The sequence below is a fragment of the Rhododendron vialii genome, chromosome 5a (genome assembly GCF_030253575.1).
Source record: "Rhododendron vialii isolate Sample 1 chromosome 5a, ASM3025357v1".
Lineage (NCBI taxonomy): Eukaryota > Viridiplantae > Streptophyta > Magnoliopsida > Ericales > Ericaceae > Rhododendron > Rhododendron vialii.
Window position 1 is genome coordinate 6,413,993 of NC_080561.1, and position 27,914 is coordinate 6,441,906.

At 36.9% G+C, this 27,914-nt stretch overlaps 1 protein-coding gene across 2 annotated transcripts; it reads left to right on the forward strand.

Annotated features, from left to right (window-relative positions):
- Positions 1-18,357: 18,357 nt before the first annotated feature.
- On the forward strand, positions 18,358-27,641 carry LOC131325580 (serine/threonine-protein kinase STY46-like). 2 transcript variants are annotated; one of them, XM_058357904.1, is made up of 16 exons: positions 18,358-18,714; positions 19,718-19,832; positions 20,727-20,803; positions 20,974-21,069; positions 21,941-21,995; positions 22,659-22,769; positions 23,182-23,232; positions 24,191-24,366; positions 24,568-24,675; positions 25,034-25,107; positions 25,238-25,413; positions 25,879-25,974; positions 26,445-26,525; positions 26,638-26,691; positions 26,840-26,974; positions 27,419-27,633. In XM_058357904.1, exons 1-16 carry the CDS (start codon positions 18,545-18,547, stop codon positions 27,497-27,499), a joined length of 1,656 nt encoding a protein of 551 aa, XP_058213887.1. In that variant the 5' UTR covers positions 18,358-18,544; the 3' UTR covers positions 27,500-27,633. The 2 variants fall into 2 exon arrangements, with proteins under 2 accessions (XP_058213887.1, XP_058213889.1); XM_058357906.1 differs by lacking the exon at positions 22,659-22,769 and having other exon boundaries at positions 18,496-18,714; positions 27,419-27,641.
- The last annotated feature ends 273 nt before the right edge of the window (positions 27,642-27,914 follow it).

The window sequence follows — 27,914 nt, forward strand, 5'->3', positions numbered from 1 at the left end:
GAGTGGCTATTGAAGCCAAAGCATTTACCATGTTAAATGTGAACTAAAACGATTATATAGATAAGTATTTTTATTGTTGTTTTTTAATTGGAAATATATGTAGGGCACCACTCGATTATTCGGCCTAGAACCCCGAAATACCTTGGGCCGGTCCTGCTTGCTACCTCCTTGGTTTTGGATAAGGTCTGATATAAATAGATACAGTATAACCGGGGCGGAAAAAATTGGAAAAAGATGTGCTCATGGTATGGCAAATGGGCTATTATATTCTATTGCAATGCCTATCCTATGAAAACATGACCTTCGGTGACTCCCAAAGGCCTCTTTTCTCCGCGTACGATTAGCGGATCCGGGGTGCTGAAGTGCACGTATAGGGCAGCACACAGTCGTCGATCTCATTAATCAACGGTCCACATTAAAAATTAATTATGACCGATAATAAATGATCTTAGCGGTTATAATTAAAAATCATATCTCAACCATTTATTGTCAAGATCGATGGCTCGTGTGCGCCCTACAGGGTGCCTTGCGGGGCCTCACAATACAGAATTTCCCAATCCAAGATTAGCCCTGGCCATCCTTCCACATGCTGCTCCACGCCCCTCTCTCTACTTGGATCAGCTCCAATTCGGGTCTCGTTTTGAGTTTGAAAATATAATTTGAACCGTTTACTGTTTAGAGTTAAAAACAGGCAATAACTAGGAAAAAAATCAAGTCGATCGAGCGTCGGTAGATCACTAATGGAATCAGATATTCTTCTTGTGTATTTTTGAAATTATATTTGCGGTTAATTTATTGAAGAAAAACGTGATTTGCTTGCTAGATTGCCAACTTTTGATTGACTTTATTTTTTACAGGACTTTTGTACGCATTAAGGTCTACAATTTGCTTTGTTTGGATTTTTTTTTTTTCAAAAAATTCTCAACTAAAAAAATATTCATTACCCTTACTTCTAATCACTACTCACCATTATCTCCAATCATTATTGTCATTTCTCTCTATCTCTCTCCAATCATTACATCTACTTCCAATCATTACTCACATTTCTTTCTTCACTCATAACCCTACAAAATTTCTCAAAAACTTCTAAAAACTCATCCAAACACAATAAATTTGGATCATTTTTCGAGATCAGGACGAGACCGGTACATGTATTGGAGGCAAAAACACCCTACTCTGCCTTGGAGCATAGCAGGTCCCTGTGTAAATTTCTTGCCAGTTCTTTTTTTCTTTCTTACCCACCCTTTTGATTGGATTATTCAAAGGAATAATTGCTATTTAGTGGTCTTGGGACAACGTCACGTGGTGTTCCAACACTATTCTCTATCGCACATTTATTTGAAGTTATGGACCCCACAGAAGTACTGTATGGATCCTAAAATTAAGTTTATGTGGCGGTGCCTTAAGATCATTGATAATTACTCCATATAAGAGCAATATTTACTTTTCTACGTTAAAATAATTTTTTTGGTAATTGAAGTCTCAAATAACAAACTCTAATGTTCTGTGGATAATATTAAATAAATACTCGTTTATTCTGTTGTGGTTCGCATATTTACTTCCAAAATTGAATTACTTTAAATGTTGTGTTTCGCTTATACTATCATCGATTTTTTTTGGGTTCAAAATCTACAATAAATGTCGGAAGAAAAGACAGATGATATTTTAACCAAAAAAGAAAATATAGATAAAAAACGAAGGCTGATGGAACCCGGGTTGGTGTTGTACATGCTATGCAGCATCCGAGTATCTGTTCGTACTTATTTTTCACAATAAGACTAAGTTTTGCTAAGATTCTTATTTTTTAAGTACTTATTTTTCGATTTACGAGACATGCCATTCTCTCACAATGCATCACATTTAATTCAAAAAATAATTATTTATTAAAAAATAAATACTTATTCCTTAGTAGGACAAGGCCTGAGTGAAATGCAGGATCTTTAATGCAATTAAGCAAAATAATTATTTTATAACCAGTGGATAAGAAAATTGCAAAGGAATTCAAAAGAAAGATTTACTCCATCTTTTCTCTTGAAAGAAGCTACATGTGAGATTCCCTACTATTTAAGTGTGAGATTATTTTTTGTCGCAGTAGATATTATTTAAATTAATCTTGAACTAATTAAACACAAGTTTATTCCAACGTTATGAGAATCCATTACTAGTGGCCAGTGGGAGTATTTTATTTAGTTTGGTCAAACACCAGTTGTCCGCCTGTCTTGTGCATGCGAACTCGTTTCTCCTCATCACATATTTGGATATCAAAATACTGGAGTATTTATTTATTTTAGTCGGATGTTTGGGTCAGCTTGTGTAAACCTTGATTAATTCTGGGACCTTGAATTTAACGACCAGAAAAACTCAAGGTTTACGATCGAAAAAACATTCCAGAAACCCCAAAGTTTTAAACGTTTGGCTTTCGTGAGGTTCGACCTTGTAACTTTTTGGAGGGTATGTAACTTCTTGGAGGATAAGTCCTTTAGTTGCTTTGTTAACTCTCATGCCCACTATACCAAACCTCATGGGAGGCCACTTGTAGCCAGGGCCGGCCCTTTGGGCAAGGCTCAACACGCCCACGCCTAGGGCCTCCAAATTTTGAGCAAAATAGAGCCCCCTTCACTACAAATATATATATTTTTTGTTCACAATATAGAAGAAGTTCCATTGGTGATTCAGTGGTAAAATGCAAACTATCCCGCTGAAAGTGACTGAGTTTGAATTCTATCGGAGCATTTACTATTATTTTTTTTTCCGTATTTGCCAAAAATATTATTGTTGCTACTATGTTTCAAACTTGTGTCAAAGAGAAACACATGGCAGCCATTGAAGCCAAAGCATTTACCATATTAAATGTAAACTAAAACAATTATATTATATAGAAAAATATTTTGTTGTTGTATTTTAATTGAAAATATATGTAGGACTCCACTCGATCATTTGACTCCTTAATACCTTGGGCCGGCCCTGCTTGTACAACCATTACCTCCTTGGTTTTGGATAAGGTCCTAACATAAGCAGATATAACCTGGGCACCTCTTGTGAAAAAAAAAAATTGAAAAACATGTGCACATGTCATGGGATTCATGGGAAAGGGGCTATTATATTCTATTGCAATGCCTATCCTGCCGCTTTTCTCCGCGTTGGATTAGCCCCATCCTTCCACACGCTGCTCCACGCCCGTCCCGGGCTGTGCACATGCCCTCCAAAAGAAGTGCACACCGTGCTGTGCACATCCTGATCATCCATATTCGGTAATCAATGATCAGGATTGTTAAGACCATTGAACGGTTAAGATTACGTCCAACACCGAGCAATCCGAACTATTGATTGTCGAGATGGACTGTCCGGATATACACAATACGGTGTGCACAACATCATACCCAATCCCAAAAACATAATCTGAACCGTTTACTATTTAGAGTTAAAAGTTAGACGCGGGCAATAATTCGATGAAAAATCAAGTCAATCGGGCGTCGTTAGATCACTGATCAAATCAAATATTCTTGCTATGTATTTTTGAAATTGTATTTGCTGTTAATTTACTGAAGAAAAACATGATTCGCTTACTGTTTTGCCGACATTCGATTGACTTACTTTTGTATGCATTAAGGTCTACAGCGGAGGAGGGTTATCGACGATCCTAGCTATCCGGTTTGTGGTTCTAACCAAGAATCTGTTGTCCATATTCTTTGTAATTGCCCTTTAGCTGTTCAAGCGTGGCGTTTGTCGCCTTTGCATGTAAGTTTGGGGGCAGTACAAATTGCTTCTTTTTCTTCTTTTTGGGGCTCTATGGAACTGTGGTGGCAGGATCAAAGCAATAAGGAATGGCGTATGTCAGTTGCTGCGGTCCTTATGTGGTATATCTGGAAGTGTCGAAATGGGGCTCTGTTTGACCATAAGCTAGCTCTTCCTAGGGTGGTGTGCAAGTGGGCAATGGAACATTTGCAAGAGTTTTTGACTGCAAACTCTTTGAACCCTCTAAATATTGTTTCATCCGGGGAGGGTGCTGCAAATTCGTGGATTAGGCCTCCAGATGGGATCTTTAAGATTAACGTGGACGGTTCATGGAAGGAAGACATGGGGAAAGGAGGCTATGGTATTGTGGTTAGAGATTTTAGAGGTCTTTTTGTTGCTGCTTCTATGGGTTTTTCACAGTGGTGTGCAAGTTCATCAGTTGCTGAAGCTCTGGCAATTCGACAAGGTGTTCATCTTGGCTTCCAACTTGGTTTAGGGTCTATTTTCGTGGAAAGTGATGCTCAATTGCTGGTGAAGATGCTCAATGGCCAGGTTGCAACCAATCAAGAGGTGGAAATGATCATTCATGATATTCAAGCCTTAAGCAAAAATTTCCAGTGCTGCGGCTTTTCTTTTGTTCGTAGGACTGGTAATTCGGTTGCTCATGTGTTGGCAAGTAAGGGTTTGAGTGGTTTGGGGTATAGTCTTTGGACTGAATCCCCACCGTTGTGGTTATTTGGTCCCCTTTCGAGGGACGGGTCTCCCCGTCTGATGTATCGTTCTTGACGTATAAATAACAACTGTTATCATTGTGACAAAAAAAAAAAAACGGTCTACAAATTGAAAACTTAGGATCATATTTTCGAGTTTGGGACGAGACCGGTACTGGTAATGGAGGCACAGCACCCTACTCTGCCCTGGTTTTGGATAAGGTCCTAATATAAGCAGATACTAGTATAACCTGGGCACCTCTTGTGAAAAATTTTTTTTGAAAAACATGTGCACATGTATTGCGCGCAATGCCTATCCTGCCGCTTTTCTCCGCGTTGGATTAGCCCCATCCTTCCACACGCCCGCCCCGTGCTGTGCACATACCCTCCAAAAGAAGTGCACACCGTGTTGTGCACATTCTAATCATCCATATTCGGAAATTAATGATCAGGATTGTTAAGACCGTTGAACGGTTGAGATTACACCCAATATCGAGCAATCTGAACCATTAATTGTCGAGACGAACTGTCCGGATATACACAATACGGTGTGCACAACACCATACCCAATCCCAAAAACATAATCTGAACCGTTTACTATTTAGAGTTAAGAGTTAGACGCGGGCAATAATTCGATGAAAAATCAAGTCAATCGGGCGTCGTTAGATCACTGAATCAAATCAAATATTCTTGCTATGTATTTTTTAAATTGTATTTGCTGTTAATTTACTGAAGAAAAACGTGATTCGCTTACTGTTTTGCCGACATTCGACTGACTTACTTTTGTATGCACTAAGGTCTACAAATTGAAAACTTAGGATCATATTTTCGAGTTTGGGACGAGACAGGTACATGTAATGGAGGCACATCACCCTACTCTGCCTTGGGGCAGAGCAGGCCTCTGTGTAAATTTCTAGACAGTTCTTTTTTCTTGCTTACCCACCCTTTTGATTGGATTGTTCATAAGGAGTAATTATAAGTGGTTAGGGCACCACCACATAAACTTAATTTTAGGGTTCATACACTTCTGTTCTGTAGGGTCCTTACCCTTAATTTTGGGCCTCTCTAGATAATATTAAATAAATACTGGTTTATTCTGTTATGGTCCGCATCTTTACTTCCATAGTTGAATTACAAAAATGTTGTGTTTAGCTTATACAATCATGATTTTTTTTTTGGTTCACAATCTACAATATTGGTCCCGTTCCGCTAAGGTTCTTATTTTTAAAGTACTTATTTTTCACTTTACGAGAGAGGTCATTCTCTCACAATAAATCGCATTTAATGCAAAAATTAAGTACTTATTCCTTAGCGGAATGAGGCCTGAATGAAATGCAGGATCTTTAATGCAATTAGGCAAATTTATTATTTTATAACCAGTGGATAAGAAAATTGCATAGGAATTCAGAAGAAAGATATCTTTTCTCTTGAAAGAAGATACATGTGAGATTCCCTACTATTTAATTAAGTGTGATATTATTTTTATCGTAGTAGATATTATTTAAAATTAATCTAGAACTAAACACAAGTTTATTCCAACGTTATGCGAATCCATTAATAGTGGGAGTATTTATTTAGTTTGGTCAAACACCAGTTGTCCGCCTGTCTTGTGCATGCGAACTCGTTTCTCCTCATCACCTATTTGAAAATCAAAATACTGGAGTATTTTTTTTAGTCGGATGTTCGGGTCAATTTGCGTAAACCTTGACTACTTCCGGAACCTTGAATTTAACGATCAGATAAACCCTTCAGTGCCCCCAAGGTTTGCGATGCTTGGCCTCCGTCGGATTAGAACATGCGATCTCATGAAAGACGATCACTTATTATTTTCTCATCTTCACTTAGCCAAATCTCTTGAGATTGATATTGATCAAAAGATTATTAATCAAGTCATGATTTTTGGTGATCCCCGATATTAGTGGGCCTCCACGTAGTTGCTGTACCAATTTAGACGATTTTCAATAGCAAAAAAACAACCTTTGACCGATTATATGATGGTAACAGGCCGTATAGTGCATCGGAGGGGATGCTGCCGAGCGGCAATATCCCTGTTAAGTGGTGCCAAATGGCTGATTTGGCTGTTGATCTCAACATAGACGGCTCGACAATCCTGCCAAGCGGTCGATCCGGCTGTCCATTGTGCATCACGTACACACATTGTTTTTTTTTTCTTTTCTTTTTTCTATCGGCTATCAAGTACATGTTGTTGCCATCCCAATTTCGAAAATTACTACAATCTCCAGTGATAGATGTTGTTGCCATCCCAATTTCGAAAATCACTATCATCTCTAGTGATAGATTACCAGTGCTGCCATGTGATGCTTCAAGGGCCTCTACTATCACCCATTCATATGAGATCGATACACTTAATTCTAGATTCTCGTTTAAATATCTGATGGTATAGGCTTGTGGAGTACCACGTGACGATATAATTCCGAAAGGAAGTAATAATTTTCCACATATATATATATACACACACTCATCCGATTCTGTTACACTGCCGCATATAATGAGTTCATTGAGTTATGTGGAAATCACTTCAACATTGACACATTTACATAACTACTAGCACATACACTGACAATGCGTGTGGACCCTCCACGCTCTCTACCAGAAGTTTCACCTATTGTTGTTGTTGCCGCCATTCGTTATGTAACTATCCGCGCCAGCTAACCTGCTAACTATTAGCCTAACCATGTGACTCAAAAGGCTAATCTCAAGTTATACAGTAATTGTTCGCGATCACTTATATCCCACAACAAATTCCCTTAACCCACCGATGTGGGACTAAGAGTTGGGGTCTCACACGTTAATCATAATCTACTCTATTACTATAAGAGATTTGGGGAGGCGGAGGAGTACTTACGGGAATGGAACCCTGCCCATGTGCATGAGAGTACAAAGAAGGCATGCACCAACTGCACTCCACTCCACTTGCGAAGTTTCACCTAGCTAATTACTTTGTTTTAAATTGTTAGTCCACTGCAAAAAGTCGTGTAATTTTAAATATTAAGAGTAAAATACTTTCGTACATAATTTTCTAGATTTTCTCCACCAAAGTAGAAATCTCACCATTAAGAGCCTGTACCTGAACTTGATTTGTAAATGATGTGGTCGGTTGGAAGTTTTCGTTTTATCATTTGCAATGCAAAAGAGTGAATAAAAGAGCAACCAACTATAGTAACCTCTTCTGGACGTTCATAGGGTCGGCCCTATCTATTTTGGGGCCCTAGGCCAACTAGCAATATTTGGCCTATTTATTTTAAAGTTTAATAGAAATATTAGATCACATGATAAAGAATAGTTCAAAAGGTAGAACATAAATATTTAAGTAAATTACGTGTATAAAAGAACATTTTTAGAATATTAAAGCTACAAAGCATGAGAAAACAAAATTTGGAATGTGGACATATGATTTATTTGAAATATATCTTTAACAATACCCACGATTAGAATGCATCATTCTCATCCTTAGAGCATCCACAGTGGAATAACCAAAACTATAGGATTGCTAAAGTTAACAATGTTTTTTCAAAAAAGTGCTCACAGTGGTATAATCAAATTTGACAACATCTTAGCAACTCATCAAATTTTGGCCCTTGAATAATCAAAACTAGCAACCTTTTGCCAATAACCAAAAAACCTTTTCTCTTCTCTCTCTCTCTCTCTCTCTCTCTCTCTCTCCAATGTTTTTAAGAAGAATATTTTAAAAGAAGTTTTTGTGTTTTTTGCAAAACAGTAAAATTGTTTTTCAAAAACTATTTTTTTTTCAAAAATTGTTATTTAAAAAAAATTGTCTTTTTTTTAGAAACTTTTTCCAAAAAGTGTTTTTTTTTTCAAAATAAAAGTTTTCAAAAAATTATTTTGAAATTCTAATAACCTTTTTTTATTAGTTTGAAAACTATTTTAAAAAAAAATTGTTTTATATGGTGACAATTTTTTGATTTTTATAGGTTGAAAAGGTGACGTGGCAAGTTTTAATTATTCAATTTTGATTATGCCATTGTGAACATCTACATTGCTAACCTTAACAACCTCTTAAATTGATAACCAAAAGATGATGTGGCAACTTTTGATTATCCACGTTTGATTATTCCACTGTGGATGCTCTTAGGCCGTGAGTTCAAGTTGTGGCAAGCTCACCCCGTAGGTTGTGAGTTCAAGTTGTGGCAAGCTCAAATGTTTAACAAAAATGATATGCCAATAGATTGGAGTATGTAGGATTCAAACTTGAACCAAAAGTTGCAAAACAAGGCACCTACCGCTGAACCACGCAATTATATGGCTTGTGAATTTGAATACATAATATATATACACTTTAACGAAAATAGGAGCTCCTTTTTTTGGTTGGATTTTGGGGCCCCAGGCAATGACCTCTTGGGCCGTGCCCTAGGACTGGGCTTGTATGACCACAAGAACTTCAGACCAATGACCGCCCCATGAGAAAGAAATCACAAAGTTTTTTCTCACCCTACCCTACCAAAGGCACTACTCAAGTTTTTGACCTCATGACCACGCAAACCACTCGAGGGAAAGTTTTGATTTTGTGAACTCTACTTCATATAGTTTGACATTTTCATCATGTAGTAAAAAAAGAAGAGAGAATTTAGTATTAAGTTGAATAACAATAAAACATAGTCACTTGCTGAGGAAAAATAAAATACTAATAAACTCAACAGCTACTATGATCTCCTTGGGTTGGGTAAGGTTAAATATTAATAGATATAACCTATGCACTTCTTTAAAAAAAGAAAAAAAAAAGAAAAGTACGTGCATGCACTTGGTAGGGGAAATGGGGTATATTCCATGGCAATGCGTATTCTAACGCGAAACATGCACCGTGTTAGCCACATCACCGGAAAACGTGCTGTTTGGAAAAAAATAAAAATAAAAATTTATGTCTTCATCTAATTAATTTCTTATGAAAACATGACCTTTGGTGACTACGAAAGGCCGCTTAATTTATCTCTACGTTTGGATTAGTCCCAAACCCTAGCTTCCATGTACTTTCCGTTCTTTTGATCGGAAGCAACTGGGGGTTGGTGTTGTCCAGCATCGTGCTGTCCCGGGCGAGCGGGGTATGTTCCGAGCTCTTTCAGATGATTGAAAACATTTACTTGCAGAGCTTGTCGATTAGAACAACGATGCATAATTTTGTTCCAATCGGATATTATTAATTAAGTGCTTAATCAAAATATTTTTATCTTGAAAAAAATGGATCCGAAACACTATATCAAATCCACGGGAACCCATTATTGCCAAGTTATATGTGTTTCGATCAGGTACTTAATGATATCTGATTGCGCTAGGTTTTCGCATAGTTGTTCTACTCGACGAGCTCTACGAAGTAAAAGATTTTGATAATTGGAGCGAGATCGGAGCAGACTCAGTTCGATTGGAAGAGCCTTTTTTAACGACTGGGAGAAGCTGCTGTGCAGCTTCGTGCTGCACAGCATGCTGCGCACCCGCCGGCGAGGCCTTGCCGGCATCGGTCCGGCGATCGGAGACGTTCACCGCGTAGAGCTCGTCGAGTTCTTCGTGCGTGCCAAGAATTAGCTCAATCAAATATCGATAAGTGCCTCATCCGAACACATATAACTTGAAAAAATAGATTCAGTGATTTTGATCCAGTGTTTTGTATCCATTAGGATTTATTTTTTTTCAAGTTATATGTATTCCGATGAGGCACTTAACAAAATTTGATCAAGCTGATTTTTGGCACACACGTAGAACTCGACGAGCTCTACGCGGTGAACGTCTCTGATCGCCGGGCCAATGCCGGCTAGGCTCGCCGGCGGGTGCGCAGCAAGCTGTGCAGCACGAAGCTGCATAGCTGCTTCCCCCGGTCCCTTTTTTAATTAGCAGGCGTGATTAAGAATGTGGACGCATTAATAGTACATAGAGATTAAGAATGTGGATGCAGGACGCTTTATGTTCACATACATTTCCATGGGCTCATAAAGTTAAGAACAAGGGGCATATGCCTTCCAAGGTCCTTTTTGTCATTTTTTGGCCGGAGAATAGAGGAATATGCTTTCAAGTTCAAATCCGGCAGGGCATATCCTAAATCTAGTCGGTTCCTTCCATCAGCATTTGAAAGTTGGCATAAAACTGGGGGCTAGACTTAAGGGGTGTTTTCGGTAGTGAAAAGTTTGTAAATTTTTATTTGTGGTTGAGAAGTTATTAGGTATTTTCAGTAGTGAATAAGTTGTATGTCAAGTTGTTTTCGGTAGTGAATAAGTTGTTGATAGGTTTGTGGGTAAAGAATGTGGAGTTATTGTAGTAAAATGCTAAAACTTTTATGTTAGTAAAAACGAGATGGTAAAATGCTGAAACTTTTTTGTTAGTAAACACGAGACGGTAAAATGTGTTGAGTTTTTAGTGTTTTTTTTGTTAGTGGAAACGGGGCCCAAGTCACATAATTCACGTGCTTGAGCGGGTGCGTCTTCGAAACACATGTCAACCTACCAAAATTTGCATAGCAAGAATTGACAACATGGACGCAATTTGAGGATCTAGAGCGAGAGCGTAGGATATTTAGAAAGATTATGTGGCTATGGCCTGAACTCGTGACATACTACGTACCTCGTTTGGATTATTCAAGCCTACCTTGTCCAAAATAAATTATGAATGAGTCAAGCTAGCTCGAAAGTACTCGAACGAGCTTGGAGTGCATACACAAGCTTGGAGGTCGATAACAAAGGGGGACCTACAAGTTTGGCTCGAGCTAGTTTAGTTGAATATCTTCGAGCTAGCTAAGTTACATTGTTCATGAACATCGATCTTCGTCCTTTGGCAGGTCTAGACGATGTGAAGATATGAAGTTAATGTTTTGGATAAATGACTGTTGACTATCATGAATTATTTTCCTCCTCTATCCTCCCATATATACATATCTCTAGGAAAACAGAAGAATTATTCAATGTCTCTGGGGTACTGTTACGGGATGTCCTAGACCCCTTTTCCAACATACATGCATTGTGGTAAGGTCTAAGATATATAGTGTACACACTCCGGAGGAATCGGGGCACCACATGGCGCCCCAAGAACACTGAATAATCACTTAGGAACGGAAAAACATGCATTTTCTAGTGACACATGTATTTGAGCTCTAGATATCAACTTGCTTTAAGGGTACATTTTACCACAACCCTTTACTTACATATGCATTTACAATGTGTGTGGGTCTCCTCGCCCTCTATCAGAAGTTTCAGCTAGCTAGCTACTTTCTCCATATCAAAATATTGTTAGTCCACTGCGAAAGTAACCTCCTCTGGCCAGGCGGCCTCATTAGGAAGCAATCACGTACCCATAGTTTTTTATTGGCATACCTAGGGCTTGTGGATCAGCATCCAACTTCGTAGGGAGAAAGATTCGAATGGGCTTCGACGGAACTACTCGGTTTCATCAGCATTAATTGTTTACTCACAGTATTGTACTACTGGTTTGAGTCAGGACACTAACATCCGGATCCGTTCCGTTAAAGTTCTTATTTTTTAAGTTCTTATTTTCCATTTTACGAGATGTACATATCATTCTCTTATAATACATCATCTTGAATTCAAAAAATAAGTACTTATTTTCAAGTACCTATTTCCATTAGCGTAACAGAATTATTCGTTTGAAAGTCGGCATAAAAAGTGAGGTCTAAAATCGTGACATACTAATTCACTTGAAATATTATTCGAGATTAGCTTGTTCAAAACATATTATGAATGAGTCAAGACCGAAGTACTCGAGCTTAGAATATACTCAAGCTTGGAGGTCGATAACTAAGAGGGGCAAGCAGGTTTGCCTCAAGCTAATTAATTGAAACATCTTCCTCTATTTAAATACTAGTGCGTTGACAATCATGAATTATTTTCCTCCTCTATTTTCACATACATATCTTGGAAAACAATAACGCTACGCCTACTGACTCCCAAGTTGGTGAACTCCCACCGAATTATATACGACGTTGTTTTGGATCGGTTTTTTGGGTGGTTAAACATTTGGTTTTATGGTTCTCTTGGGGCTCTTCAACAAGAGTCCTAGAGTTAAAAATTAATTATGATCCTTTAGAATTAAATGATCAGACAAATAAAATCTTTATACCAATTCAAACGGATTTGGAACAGTTAATTTTTTTCATTTGGTTTTATGGTTCTAAGGGACAAAAGGGCCCCACCCATACACTTTGTTTTGTGTCCTGCCTATTTAATTTTATGTTTAGCTGAACCAAAATGTGTGGTGAAAAAGGGATCTGGAAACACTAAATAATCACTATTATATATTCAATCAATAATGCGTTATCTAGTGAAACATGCATTCGAGTCTAGATGACAATTACGAAAGTATGTTGATGGATCAAGTTTGATACTTTGATACCATGCATTAAACTTCCTTTGGTTTCTAAATACACACGTTAAAATGACCGATCGACTATTATAAGAGATGAACAGTTTCGATAATCTCAAACAGATGCTGGTTTATTCTATCATGATCCGCATCTGTACTACTTCTTTGATTGAATTATTTATTCAAAACACCCCTTAATCTAACTTTTGTATTTAACTTGTACTGTTAAATGTCGGATGAAAAGACAGATAAAAAAATTGCTTGAATGAAATGTACCTTAGTAGTATTATTTTCCATAGATTACTGGATAAGAAAATTGCAGAGGCATTCAGAAGATAGATTTACTAATATTTCTTCCCTTGCAAGAATATGCTTTCTTTCATCCATCCCAAATTCCTCCTCCCCTACAAGAATATGCTTTCTTCCATCCATCCCAAATTGCTCTACCCCTACAAAAGGTTCTGCAATTTTTAAATAAACAATAAAGCGCTTCCGTTCATATTTCTTTGAATTTCCTTGCACCAAATTAAAGTTGTACATAATTTCTTCAATTTGGCGTAAAAAAGTTTTAAATATTATAAACGAAATTATTTTTATTTTTAATATCAAATTGCACGACTTTTCCCAGAAGTCCAGCAACTTGGGACTGGGGGAGTATATGTGAGGGGAAGTGTTACAATACACACCCCTTATTTGGGTGTGTATCATATGCACTTTCATTGAAACACACTAAAATGTTATGATTCCCAAAATGTTATGAATCTATTGCTAAAAAGTTATGAATCATATTGATAAAAAGTTATGAATTTTTAGTATAAAAGTTACGATACGAAATAAAATGTTATGAATGACTGGTCCTATAAGTAATTTTTTATGAGGTGGCATAATATAAACCATACAATAGGTGCATATGGTATACACCTTAAAGGGGTGTGTATTGAAGACTTTCCCATATGTGTGAAAGTCCCTATTGAGAAATTTTTTTTTACGAAGGCTCCGTAAATAAGGTTTTATCGAGGTGTACAATCTCGTCCATCTAAAAGTGTTTTAGGCAGTTCGGATTTTAAATAAACTATTTGTGTGAATAGTTTAAATAGTTAAACGTGAATAGTTTATTTAAAATTCGGACCGTCGATTATCGAGACGAACGGTGAAATAGAGCGGCATGGAAATCTCTATTATAGAGCGTCAGTGAAAAAGGGAACCTCGTCCCTATTATTTATGTGTGAGATTATTTTTTTGGCAGTTGATCTGGTCAAAGTCAAAGCCAGTTTTGACCCTGTGTTGATTAGCTTGGTGGCCACGTGTACATGCGAACCCGTTTCTCCTCGTCACATATTTGGATATCCAAATCTCCTAATTAAGCCATTTTCTTTCGGTAATTCCCAAGATTCTTTTTTCCCAATACCGTATATATCAACGTGGATTAGCGGAGAATTAATGTGTTAACAATCAAAGAGGATTTAATGTCTTTCTATGGACTCAAATCCCAAATCTTCCATTTGCAAAGCAAGAGGCTAGGTATAATCAGATGGGCTAAAAGTAACTAGATGGGCTAAAAGCCATTCTCGTAGTTTGTTGTGTATGTGTGTTCATGTAAGAAACCTACCTTATATATCCTAATTTAAGGGGTAGAGAATAAAATCCTTTGGTGAGACTCGAACCCAAAACTTGGTCTTGCCGAATGAAGTACCTGACCACTGGCACTATCCTTTGTTCTTGGCCCTCGATCCATGTAGTTGTTCTACTTCTTCTTCTTCTTTTTTTAAACTAGATGTAGTTGTTCTACTAATGTAGCCAATTTTCAAGACAAAATTGTTAAAGCATCTAATTCAAGATTAATTGGCCGGCGATGAGTGAATAGTTTGACGATGAGTGGAGAGGTCTCAAATGGTATTAAGTGATCACTTATTCTATTCTCAAACAATATAAGACTACATTTTCTTAACATAAACCGTTGACTGAATAAATGATTTTTCTGATAATCGGGTGCGCGTCAACTTAAGCGCATGCATCTCAATTAATTAATTCCCAAATTGTGAAGTTAAGTAATGACTGGTGAAATCTCTAATGGCCCCCAGATTAAAAACATTTCATTGACTAACTAATCATACCAGGTATTGTCACAATGTTGTCATTTGAGGATCATCACTGCAACGACTGCCTTGTAAAAACATGTTTTTTTTGGGGACTTTTAAAAATATGTTTTAAACAAAATGAACGGCTCCGATCATTTGCTAAAACTCTAAAAACAAAAGGTGTTATTTTAGGTGTCATTTTAACCGCCCATATATATAGATTAAATTTCTGAAAGTATATATCGACAAGAAAAAGAAAATGAAAGATGACATCATCATCATCAAATTTATCAAGTTGCAACTCCTTCATTTGTGACCATTGCATGTCACTCAATATAGTCCAAACATGCCCTTTCTTAACAAGCAAAAGAGCTTTTCAAAAAAAAAACAAACAAGCAAAAGAGAGAAAAAAGAAACTTTCAAGCGCAAGATAATGTAAACCAAAAACCATGTACGAGAGCATAAAAGTATCACTCTTTTTGCATTTTCAGCGATAAAAGTAGTAATTACGCTAGCATAATGAACTTGTTATTTTTGCCCAGTATAACACGCATAAAAATTTGTAGGCTCCGATCCTATGCTCGGAAAAAAAAAAATCGTGGCTCAAGACGCAAGCTTTCCTCGCCTTCCGTGAAAGACTAGTCTGTTTTTATGTTTCACCGCCTCATAAACATAACCAAACAAGTCACTCTCTCACATCTGTCACTCACATTTTTCTCATGAACTTTTTTTTGGGTACTCGTCACCATGCACATGAAAAAGTCACGGCCAAGCCACTAAAAGATCATATCTTCACCTGATCACCTCGTCTAAGTAACCACTTTTTGCCGGTTTCTTGTCGGTTTTTGTTGGGATTTCGTTCGTTGATTTTGGGATTCGGTTGTCAGAATGCTGGCTGATGATCAAAGGAATCGAATCGCCATAGTGCGTTGTGGGGCTTTGGAGTGAAAAGCTTGAGAATTTTGGCCTCATAGTTATTGTCTCTGGTTTGGAATTGATAACCCTCTTTGATTTATGCTTATTTCATATGAATAAAATCTCCTACCATTTTGGCAAAATAAAAATAAAAATAAAAATAAAGCAACCACTTTTTTTTAGTGCATGTTGGTTTATGGGACATGAGCGTCAAATGTAGTATATCTATCAAATGGAGTTAGATCCCGTTTCCAGAAACGGGAATAAGTACTTTTTTTTTTTGAACAGAATAAGTACTTATTTTTTAAAAATACAATTTCAAGCTCAAAAAATCATGTGTTTTACGCAAATAATTTTTCTAGCAATATAGATCTTATTTGATATATCTCATCTCGAGATTTTTTAAATTTGAAAATGTAAAATAAACAGCTTATTTTTTAAAAGGGTTTTTGGAACAGGGCCTTAAAATATTTGATGTTGGATTTAAATTCTCGAATGTATGGTGGCGGATGCAAGATTCTTGATGTGCGGGACCGAATCACATATATTTATAAATTAATAACAAAATAGCATCATCATATAACAATACAATTTTGAAAGAACATTTCTTAATAATTTTTACAAACAAAACCCACAATATAAAAAAAATATTGTAATAATTGAAAATTTTGCGGGGACCCGAACCCCGCGTGCACACTCAACCCGCCCCCGCGGATATATAATGTAGTACAACTTTTGTAGCACTTCCAGGGAGTACCACTTTTGTACTATGGATGTTTCGGAGGATGTACTTCAATTCTACTGCTTTTTTCGTCCCATTTTCATCATTTGTTATTCTGTTTGTCTTTTTTATGTTTTTTGTCTATATATTTTAGTCCGAATTTTGAAAAATATATAATATGAATCTTGTTTGATAGATCTCGATTAGCTTTATAATACAAAGTTTTCAAAATTATGACAAACATTAAAGATTGAAAAATATAAACAATTAAAAAATAGCACGCAATTCAAAAATGAATAATGAAAATGGGACAGAGGGAATATGACTTTTAAAAGAATGATTTTTTCTAAAATGACTACTCATAATTAAAATTTTTTTTTTCTGTTATCCGAATAGTTTTTCTTTTGGAGAAAGAAATTCGCATTTATCCACTTCATTTTCTATCCATTTTACCCTTATTTTTAGGTATGACATGAGGAGAAATACTTATTTATGGACCAATCGCAACCGTTCAAAAGTGTTCTGGACGGTCTGAATTTTAATGAAACTTTTAGGGAAAAAGTTTCATACTTCCCCGGAAAAGTTTCATTAATATCCCGACCGTCCAAAACATTTTTGAATGGTCATGATTGAGTCCGGAAATAAGATTTTCTCAGGAGGTGAGATCCCAAATGAGAATACTTGCGGAAAAAGTAAAGGAAATTCAAGATGACTTGTCAATCATACAAGTTTACAAGAGGATCCATCAAAAGAGAAGCCCTCGTTGTTCCAGGAGGGGCATAGTTGTATTTTAGCACAAACTTATCGAGATCGTGGGCCCCACAATGACTAGGCAGAGGAGAAGACGGTGGCGGATTCACGGTCAACGTGGAAATCAAGTTAATTAGGGAAATAAATCATTGATAATTAATTAAGGATACAAAATCTGACACACAATTAATTACAACCGTTTGATGCAAATGGACCTTACGTTCAACGGAGGAAATAAATTCATGTAGTCGACCCCAAGTGATTGAGACGTAAGGCTCGGTTTGGTTTGGTTTGATTTTTTGAGATTCGCTTATTCCCAACAATTTATGTCCGTATCTATGTACACAAATCTTTGCATACAAATTTTCTTACATGCAATTACTATAAAATATAAAAAAACTAATCTTCTACTATATTTTGTTCTTTAAATGTAATTGGTAAATAATTCTTAATTACTTAAAATGTTCAAAGTGCAGGAAAAATAAAATTTACAATGAATCGATAGTTAAATGTCTCAGGCGTTCGCCTAATGATTTAGGGATTTGCTCCTTTATAAGGTTTTTGTTCGAAATCTCTTAGGTGCGATCAACTCTTTTGGTACAGAACCCCACAAGCAATCGGTGGATTAATCTTCTTCTTTTTTTTAGACAAAAATGAGAAGATTGTATTGATAAACGTCCAGCGGCACTACTTACAAAACGGAGATTAGAACATGGACAAAGTCAAACTAATCGTCTAACAAATAAAACCGAATAAATCATAAGGCAATCGATATCTTTCATTCAAATCCAGGCATGACGTGATGCAACACTGATACTTTTAAACTCCTAACATCTAATTAGGAGTTTCAGATGAGAAAAAGTACAAAATTAAGGATAAAAGACATCAAATACCCAGATCAATTAACTCCCAAGAACTACAAATCTGTTAAGCTGCCAGGAGTTGCCCCTCTAAAAACATCGTGTAGTGGCTATTCAAAATTAATTGATTTGTGCATAAATTGATCCGAAAACTTGAATTATCCAAAAAGATTGCAAAATTTATGACTCAGAGATAAGCACAGCCCACGTCGGCATGAGGTTAGAAAAACCTCCCCTTAATGAAAAAATGTAGAGAGAGAGAGAGAGAGAGAGAGAGGAGGCCAGGAGGGAGGAGAAAGGTTGATGAATGAAACCCGCCTCAAAGCAGCACTATTCGTACAGCCCGCTCCTTATATACTAGACTAGACTGTCGTCCAAATTCACAACTGTACATCTCTACATATATATTATTCGCACATATACACATATATCCAACCAATGGCAGTGGCGGAACCGTCGCCGGCGGCGAACTCCCGGCAGCAGATGACGAAGCGCGAGGTTTACAACGAGGTACTCCGCAGGCTGAAAGAATCGCCGAATGTCGAGGAGGTTGAACAGCCTGGCTTCGACGATCAACTTTGGGCTCACTTCAATCGTCTCCCCACTCGGTACCCTCGCGATACATACATATGTTTACTTTTACGCATACTTTTGTAAGTTAGATGTGTGTATCAATGTTTTAAATAAATATCGACCGGTATGTAGCCTATCGGTTGATAGGTAAAGGATTTTAGCCTTCCGATGCCATTACACCTCGATATACAGTGAGACAGGAGATCGCATGCGTATCGGCTGGTTCTATTTATCGGTGTATTTCCGAGCGAGCCGAACAGTTGATGTTTTCTCAAATTTAACGAGCTTCACGCTGAATTCTTGTTTATGAGGCTATCCGATATCAAACGATCTTTAGTTAAGCAGATCGCGAGTAGCCTGGATTTTTTTGAAAATCATAAGTTGCATGAGTCGATTTTTCAATAAGTTGAATGAGTCGAGTAGTAACTTGCTTAAGTTTGGTTTGAAAGATTTAACGAGCTTCAAAATTATGTTCAACTGTGAATTTTTGTTTATTAGGTTATCCGATCTCAAACGATCTTTAATTAAGCAGATCGCGAGTAGCTTGGATCTTTTTGAAAATCATAAGTTGAATGGGTCGAGTAGTAATTTGCTCAAGTTTGGCTTGAAAGGTTAGCGAATTTCGGAAAATGTTGAAGCTTGGTTGTTTATTCAATAAAGTAATCTTGAACGGGCTTTTAACGAGCGAACATGAGCTCGAACTCGAGTAGCTTGGTTCTTTTTTTAGCGCTAGTTCTTTCATTTCATGTATCAATGGTTGCATCTCACGACATTTTTTTGTCTAGGAAGCTGAGCTTTGTCACGGCTTATCAACCAAGGATTTATAAAAGTTGATTTTTGAGAAGCTCCAATTTGCTGCTTTTTGACTTTTGATTTCAATTAGTAGCTTTTACATAAGCTCCCATTGTAACACACATTTTACTACTGTATCATGGACACTGAATATTGTGGCTGCTGGAATGAGTTAATTATTCAGTATAACGATATTGGTGAAAGTATTTGACATTTTGACGTGGATTTTGATCTTGTGCATTGCAGTTATGCACTTGATGTGAATGTGGAGAGGGCGGAAGATGTTCTGATGCATAAGCGTCTATTGCAACTGGCTCATGATCCTCTTAATAGACCTGCGTTTGAAATTCGGCTAGTGCAGGTAAGTCTATTTGCTTTGGCAGCATGATTGAATTGCTTCATTGACAATGAAGATCTCAATTCCATTGAGACTAGTCCTCAGCAGTAGCGGCTCCAAACATTTTTGTTAGGATAGCCATTCAGAAAAACTCAAATCTATGGGCTTTATTCGAGTAACTGTAACTAAAAGATAGATGTACAAGTTCTCACATGTGGAAGTCATTACATAATAGTCTCATAATCAAGATCCAATCAAAGACATCTATTTCATTCAATGGTATAGTGCCAGACTCCATGTGCCGTTTGAGTTTTCCCCTCTACTCTACGACGCGGATTCAGGACTGATTTGCTTGGCCTTTGGTATAATTTCGTTTTGCTGATCCTTCAAGATGACTGATGAATAAAGTATAACACAAGCGATTTTCTTATGTTTTTCAGTTTGTTCCCTCCAATTTCTTCATTTGCCTTCACGGTATGGGACCTCCTTTGTTGCTAAATTCTCGTCTGAGTGTTGTGTTGTAATTGTAAGCTTAATTTGTGGGGTCGTGTGAGGTAAGGTTAGGGTGCAAATTGAGTGAGTGGGGAAGACAGAATTAAGAGAAGTGGTCGAGGGGTTTTGCAACTGGAAGAGATTGGTTGGGAGTCTGGAGTTTATGATGTATATATTATATAATGTATTTGCTATATGTGTGTGTGGTGTAGCGTTGGGTGTGGGAGTGAGAGACCAAAGTGACCTGGGAAAGAGGGGGAGGTTGTGAGTTATGTGTAATGTTTATTGTTTTGAATATTATGGAAATCATTTTTTCGTTATTTGTGTGAAATAACTCACCTCCCATCACGATGCACTTATCAAAATTGGCGTAGTCCATCTAAATTGATTTATGCAATTCATTTTGGCAAATGCTCTCTCATGCAGGTTCCACCCATAACCGCTGACGGAAATACTGATGATTCTACTCGTCCAAGTTCTCTGCGGAATCGAGGTCCCCAAAGGTCTAATTTCTAAGTAAATAGATTACAAGTTTGCTTTGTTTTTGCTGCACGTAGGTTCTGTAGCTTGTGTGAGTTGTTTATGAATGGAATTGGTTTTGTTATTCAATCTATTGTTCTACTCATTAACTCTTATAGATTATGCTAAGATCTATACGTTTTCAATATGTTAGCATTCATCCACCACCTGCTTTTGGTTCATCTCCAAATCTCATAGCACTTGCACTAGAAGATGGGGACAATACTGTTCGCGGTCTTCAATATTCCCGGTACATAATGCGAAGATTCAATTAACGTCTTACTTTTTTGTCAGTATTCCTTGTTGACAGAACATTTATCATGGTCAACTTATGCCTAGAACATCTTTAATGGCTCTATAGAAGTTCAAAGCATTTGTGAACGTGAATTTTTGTGGAACAAAAAAGAGGTTGCATTTACATTTCCTTGCATGTTTTTCATTATCTGCTTTTGCCTATTAGTGTTATTCTTAGGAAGGAATTACAAACTTTATTTTATAGAGTCGTTTACGGGGAGTGTGGTTCCTAGCATTATATCCTCACTCATTTGGTCATAAGATAGCCACTAATTTTCAAAGAATGAGATCTTATCTCCCAGTCATCAATCATTCAATTGCTCAAGTACAATAATCTCAATGCAACCTTCAGTCTATGATAATAATGCAACTCTAGGATTATCTTCTTTTTTTTTCAAAGGGAAAATGACGGCCCAGGACGTGTTTTGTCACGTCCTAGGCCGTCATTTTCCCTTTTCCAAAGTATTTTGCATGTCTTTGTAGTTGTGAAGAAGTAAAAATCTCATGCAATAATACGCTAAAAAGGAGAATAACCTTTCTCATGGCCAAGGGGACAAGGAAACATGAACCTTTTCATCATTCAAAATCATTGAAAGCACAAAACATATGCAATCTGAATAATGGAATACATGATTAGGAAGCGACTGATAATCTAATTGCAAATCCGATTAATTGTGAACGTATACACTAGTATATCAGTGGTAGATTTTTTAATTCATTACTACAAAGCTATCTGCAAATGTATATCCTTTCTATTTTTAGTGATTCGTGATATTACTGTTTTGCATTATGTACCTTATGTGCTTTTGTGATTGACAATTATACAGACCCATGCATGAAATCACGTTTTCAACAGATGACAAGCCAAAGGTCCTCAGTCAGGTAGGTAGTGTGTTTGCTTATGTTAATATAGTTATTAAATCCTTATTTGATTCTGTAGAAAATAAGTCAAAAGCCCATATTGATCCCAGATGCTTTTACAAATATTGATCACCGTAATCATTTATAGTCAGAAAATGGGGAAGAAGATGTGGCTTAGACCAAGTCTTTCCACCCAGTTATGTTCCATGGGAAAATAATCCAATCGCTCTTGATCATCACTTTCATCATCATCTTGATTACCGTTATCATCATTAGAATTTTTTATTTGGTAGGTTCACATTCTCACTATTAGGAACAAGACTCAAGAGGGCATGCATTCTGTATTGGTTATGATAAATTGTTATTCCCAAATGAGGATAGTTGAATACTCTATAATTTTATGTTTAATGGTGTTTGACTTTATTGCTTGAAAAAAATGAGATTACATTCAACCCTAGAACTGTCATATATAGTCGCTGGTTTATATTCTCATAGAAGCTTGTAGCTTTACCATTGTTGGAGAGAAATGCATGCTCTTAAAATCTTGAAGTAGTAAATTTGGACCATCACAAATATTTTAAATTCGAAGCTTATGCACGAAAGAAATGAAGTACATTCTTGCAAAAGAAGACCCCTTTTGAGTTTTGGCTATATTTTGACGTTTATACCACATAAAATATGCAGTTGACAACCTTGCTAGCTGAGGTTGGACTGAACATCCAGGAAGCCCATGCTTTTTCTACAACAGACGGGTACTCTTTGGATGTCTTTGTCGTTGATGGTTGGCCTTATGAGGTAATTTTTTTCATACAGTTCCTTCCAAATATGTAGGTGGGTTGCTTATGCCCTTGTGGTAAAGTTACCTCAGGTATAGTAGCTTTTCAAGTTTTACTTTCTTGTTGACTTGTGGCATCCATCAATTTTCTTTCAAAAAGCAATTCAGATCTTCATTATGCATTTTTGCCCACGTAAGACTGCCATAATTGTTCCTTATGTGTTCAGAGTTTTTTTTTCTCTTAAAATTGCATTTCTCTACATTTTTAATTAGTTGATATAGGAATTATTTGGAATTTTCACAATTCAAATAAAACTGAAGCTCTTTGAATTATCTTTATATTATCATGCATATGTTTCGATATTTCTTAACCCATTTTTCCTCTTTCGACTTGGTAGGAAATTTTTTTGATCCATTGTTTCGTTGATTTAGGAAATTGAGCAGCTCCGCACAGTAGTAAAGAAGGAATTGTTGAAGATAGAGGTATTCCCCACTAATTTTTGTCGCAATGTTTTGTCTATGAGATTGAAATCCTTCTTGTTGTGTTGGAAGGCATTAGCATGGTGGTTTTGCTATTTGTGATATTTTGGTTGTTTTATGTGGTTGTGACATTTGAGGATTAAGGTTGCAGTTTCTCGACTCTTGGGTCTTAAACTTCATCGACTTGGGATTCGGATACTCCTTGTTTCAATATTGGTACCTAGAAGGCATAGTTTTGAACTTCTTAGAACTTCCCTTTTCTAAACTAAAGAGAATAACCGAATTGATGTTTAAGATGTTTATATCGGGCTTATCTTTAGACTATGACTTGCATTCATTTGTTAGCTCCCTGAGACTTTCTCTATTAAAATGCCCTAGTAAAATAAAGCATTGGGTCGGTGAGGTTTTCTTGCAATTTATTTGTGCAGACATTCCACTGTGATTGATATACTTATCATTTACTGAACTGAAGTTGGAATGAGATCCTCAAATGCGCATTATTACAATTGTAATCTTACATGGGGCAAGATATACTTCTGTGCATCATCTCACGATTTTACTGTTTGTAATTTTTAAGTATTTATTGTTGGGGTAGTGGAATACAAGTTTACATGAACAGTCATTTTTAACAGAAGATCCAACTCTTTGTTCGTCTAATGTGTAATCATTTTCTCTAATATTGTGTTCTTGTGATGTTCCTTTTGGTGACGTAAGAAACTTTGAGAATTTTGGTATATGCTTAAGTGATGACGTGTGTATTGCTACTAGAACAACATCAAATTAACGCAACTTTTTCCTATGCATATTTTGCTTGAATTATGTCAAAATTCCTGCAGTCTTTACTTTGTTTTTATGTTTAACGTGATTTCCTTCTCCATTGCAGTTTTCGATTGTCCGTTATGAATTGATTCTCAACTTAAACTTGTTGAGTTGATTCTTAACATTTTGAGTTGTTATGCAGAACTGGTATTTGCCAAAGCTTCTTTTGAAAGCTCATATGGATGAGCAGGACCAAACAGTTATTCCACGTGAAATTGATCATTTGAAAATTCCTAATGATGGGACTGACGTGTGGGAAATTGATCGTCGACTTCTTAAATTCGGGAAACAAGTTGGTTCTGGGACATATGGCGATCTGTAAGTTTAGCTTATCTTCGACACGTCTTCTGAATCTTCTGATTGCGTAAGGTCTTCAATAACTAAATCCTTTTTGATGTTCTGTTCGGATGCACACACTAGGGCAACAAATTCACCCAAAAGAGGCATGAGTCCTAGTTTTCTTAACTTACCTATCAAAACAACTAAATCTTATTAGGGCCCATCTTATTATTGATGCAGATACAAAGGTACTTACTGCAATCAGGAAGTAGCTATCAAAATCCTGAAGCCTGACCAAATAAATGCAGACTGCCGGAAGGATTTTGCTCAAGAAGTATTTATTTTGAGGTTTGTCAAATCATTACTTTTCGATTGAGTTTATATCATTATATGTGTAGTTATTCAGCAAATATGGTGCACCCCTTTTGCTGAACTACTACAATACCATTAATGACACATGATGAATGTGATCATACCTGAAGCTTCTAGCAGCAATAATTAGGCTTTCTTACGCTTTTCTTGTTATTCCTTTTCTTTTTTTCCCCAAATATTGATTTCAGTATAGTGAGTTATCATCTCACTCTAGTTATCATCTTTTTCACTGTGATGAGGGAAATGTTATAGTAGAAAACAGATAATGCCATGATCTAATTTAAAAATGTTTACTTTAGGTCTTCTAACTTGCTCCTCTTTTTGACACTTGCAGGAAAGTTCGGCACAGGAATGTTGTACAATTCATTGGTGCATGTACCCAATCTCCAAGCTTATGCATTGTTACAGGTATAATCGTGTGTCTCCATGTATGTCTAGGGGAATGCATTTTGTAGTTGGAGTTTTTCGTCGTCTTCTTTTGGAGCATTTTCTTATTCTAACTATTCACAGTTTTTGTGTTTTATCTTCACAACTCCAGAATTTATGTCTGGTGGAAGTGTGTATGACTATCTCCACAAACGAAAGGGTACTTTTAAGCTACCATCTTTATTAAGAGTAGCAATCAATATCTCAAAGGGCATGGACTACTTGCACCAGAACAATATAATTCATAGAGACTTGAAGGCTGCCAATCTTCTGATGGATGAGCATGATGTGAGATGGTTTCTTTATTGTATTCTTGATACTGCGAAACTTGTTTTTTTATTTTTATATCGTAATTTCGGTTCGCCAGGGAACTCATTCCTATTTTGAAGCATTGACAATGCGCAAAACTTTTCACTTCGTTCACCCAACCCAATGTGAGCTTCTAGTGTGTTGTCACTTCGTAGACAGATATGCATCAGCATAGTAGTTACTATCATAGAATCTCAGCTTGAATCATCTCTTCTCATGTCATCTATCAAATTTTTTTTGAAGAGCTATCAGTTGCGGACACTTTCTTTATATTCGCAACAATTGAATTCAATGAAATCCGAGATTCTTTCTGCCTTGTCTAATCCCCAAAAGTTTTTATCAGTTCCATTGATCTGGTATTTACAAGGCATTGAAATTCAGTATGATTAAAAGACTAAGTCCAAGCAATGTCTAAAAAACACTCTGTATAATATTGTGTTACAGGTTGTTAAGGTGGCTGATTTTGGAGTTGCTAGAGTGAAAGCTCAATCTGGAGTTATGACGGCCGAAACCGGGACATATAGATGGATGGCTCCTGAGGTATTTGTAGTTTGAATGAAATCTTGTTCTAAGCCAGATATGATGCCCTATAGGATAAAAGATGACATGAGGAACAACAAAGACATACTTGACCATGGTAGCAGATTGCTATATGATGTGGTTTTCGTGAGCATTCAGTACTTCAGTCAGTTCAGCATGAAAAAATTTAGTCAATAGTGAACACTTGCCGCTTAAGCCGTGTTGCGGCCACTTATTGCTTGTGATGCCTCAGATTCTGCTTTTGGCTTACAGATCAAAAGCAACTCAAATAAGCTTAAGTGCTTAACAGAACTGATTGTTTTGCCTATCAAAAAACAAAGCTGATTGTTTAGAAGCTCCATTTTGATACTATTCAGCTTTTATTTAACTAACACCGAGAAAAAGGTGCTAGTTCTTGGTGACAATTGTTATGCATCTTCTAATGGAGGTTGACTTCATTATTTGCTTCTGATATTTCTTCTGTGTTAAAGGTTATAGAGCACAAGAGTTATGACCACAAGGCTGATATTTTTAGCTATGGAATTGTAATGTGGGAGTTGTTAACTGGAAAGGTAACATTTTGTGGTGACAACCAATCAATTTGTGCTGACTTAAAAAAAAAAAAAAATCAATTTGCTACAATTGTTTCTGTACCGTAATAGGCGTTCGCATTTGACTTTTCAGATTCCATACGAGTATTTAACCCCTTTACAAGCTGCCGTTGGAGTAGTTCAACAGGTAAATATCTATTTCCCTACCATTGTTGGCTTGTTAGTCGTTACTGGTTAGTGGTTACATGTAGGCATGTAGCTTTCACCACATTTTTTACTTTCAACTTAGTCTTCTGTAACGAGAAACCAAGCGACTGTCATTGCCTGGGTTTCAGGGTTTACGGCCTACCATTCCAAAGAGCGCTCATCCAAAACTTGCTGAGCTGCTTCGGAAATGCTGGCAGCAAGATCCAACTTCAAGACCCGACTTTTCAGAAATAACAGAAATCCTGCAGCAAATTGCAAAGGAGGTAACCTCTAGTTCTATTTTGTGAATAATTGTACCAACTTTCTTGCATAGCTTTTATACACATTTCTTACCACGTGAGGTAAACTTGGTTGCATTAAGAGAAGCCAATGGTGTGTGTACTAATAAGAGAGGTTATTGATTGAAGAAGGTGGGAGGTCATAATTTGATTGGTAGTTGAGTTTTTGTTGTCTCGATCGAGAGAGAGGGTTGTAAAACCCGCTTCTAGGCAACCTTCTCAACAACTAAGAGATCCATTCGGAAACATGGGGCCGAATTGAAGGATTGAAGCACTGAGCAAGCTTCTGCTTTTGGTTTTTCCCAATTGCATAATCTCTATATGCAGTTTTCCCAACTGGTTCTCAGTTCTCACTAATCAAACATGCTTAAAGATTTCCTATATATCTAGGCCAAACATGTAAGGTAACAGATGATGTACGTGGAACAGGTTGAAGATGAGGGAGATGACCGACGCAAAGAGAAATCATCCGGCGGATTCCTTTCAGTCCTCATGCGGGGACGTAACTGACGCAAAGGGGGACATGGTTTTTACAGTTATACATGAGCTAATGCGTGTTTACATTTATAATTGTGACCATTTCCCATCTGCTTTTTTCATCTGAACTCTGTAGCTTTTGTTCTATTGATCGACGTTTCATTGACGGTTCTTTCTTATACCCTTTTTTTTTTTTTTTTCAATTTTGCTATGGGTACTACACATTTGTACCGAAAGGTGTACCGAAAGGTGTACAACACGCTAAGGTGGAAGGGGGGCCACCCAAAAGTTCAAAATGAACTCAAAACAACATCCTGATAATTAGAGAGAGAAAAAGGAACCCGTCTTTTTTTCAAATTCCAACTCTGAAAACCTACCCCAAACTCATCGACGCCGACAAATCCCCCAAACTGCCATTAACGGCGACCGGCGCCTCCAAGGTCAAGCA

Excerpts from the sequence above, each read along its gene's own strand:
- LOC131325580 (XM_058357904.1), top strand. The coding sequence starts at position 18,545 with ATGGCAGTGGCGGAACCGTCGCCGGCGGCGAACTCCCGGCAGCAGATG. Across the intron at positions 25,414-25,878 it reads TTCTGATGGATGAGCATGAT|GTTGTTAAGGTGGCTGATTT; the intron begins GTGAGATGGTTT and ends ATTGTGTTACAG. Across the intron at positions 26,975-27,418 it reads TGCAGCAAATTGCAAAGGAG|GTTGAAGATGAGGGAGATGA; the intron begins GTAACCTCTAGT and ends TACGTGGAACAG.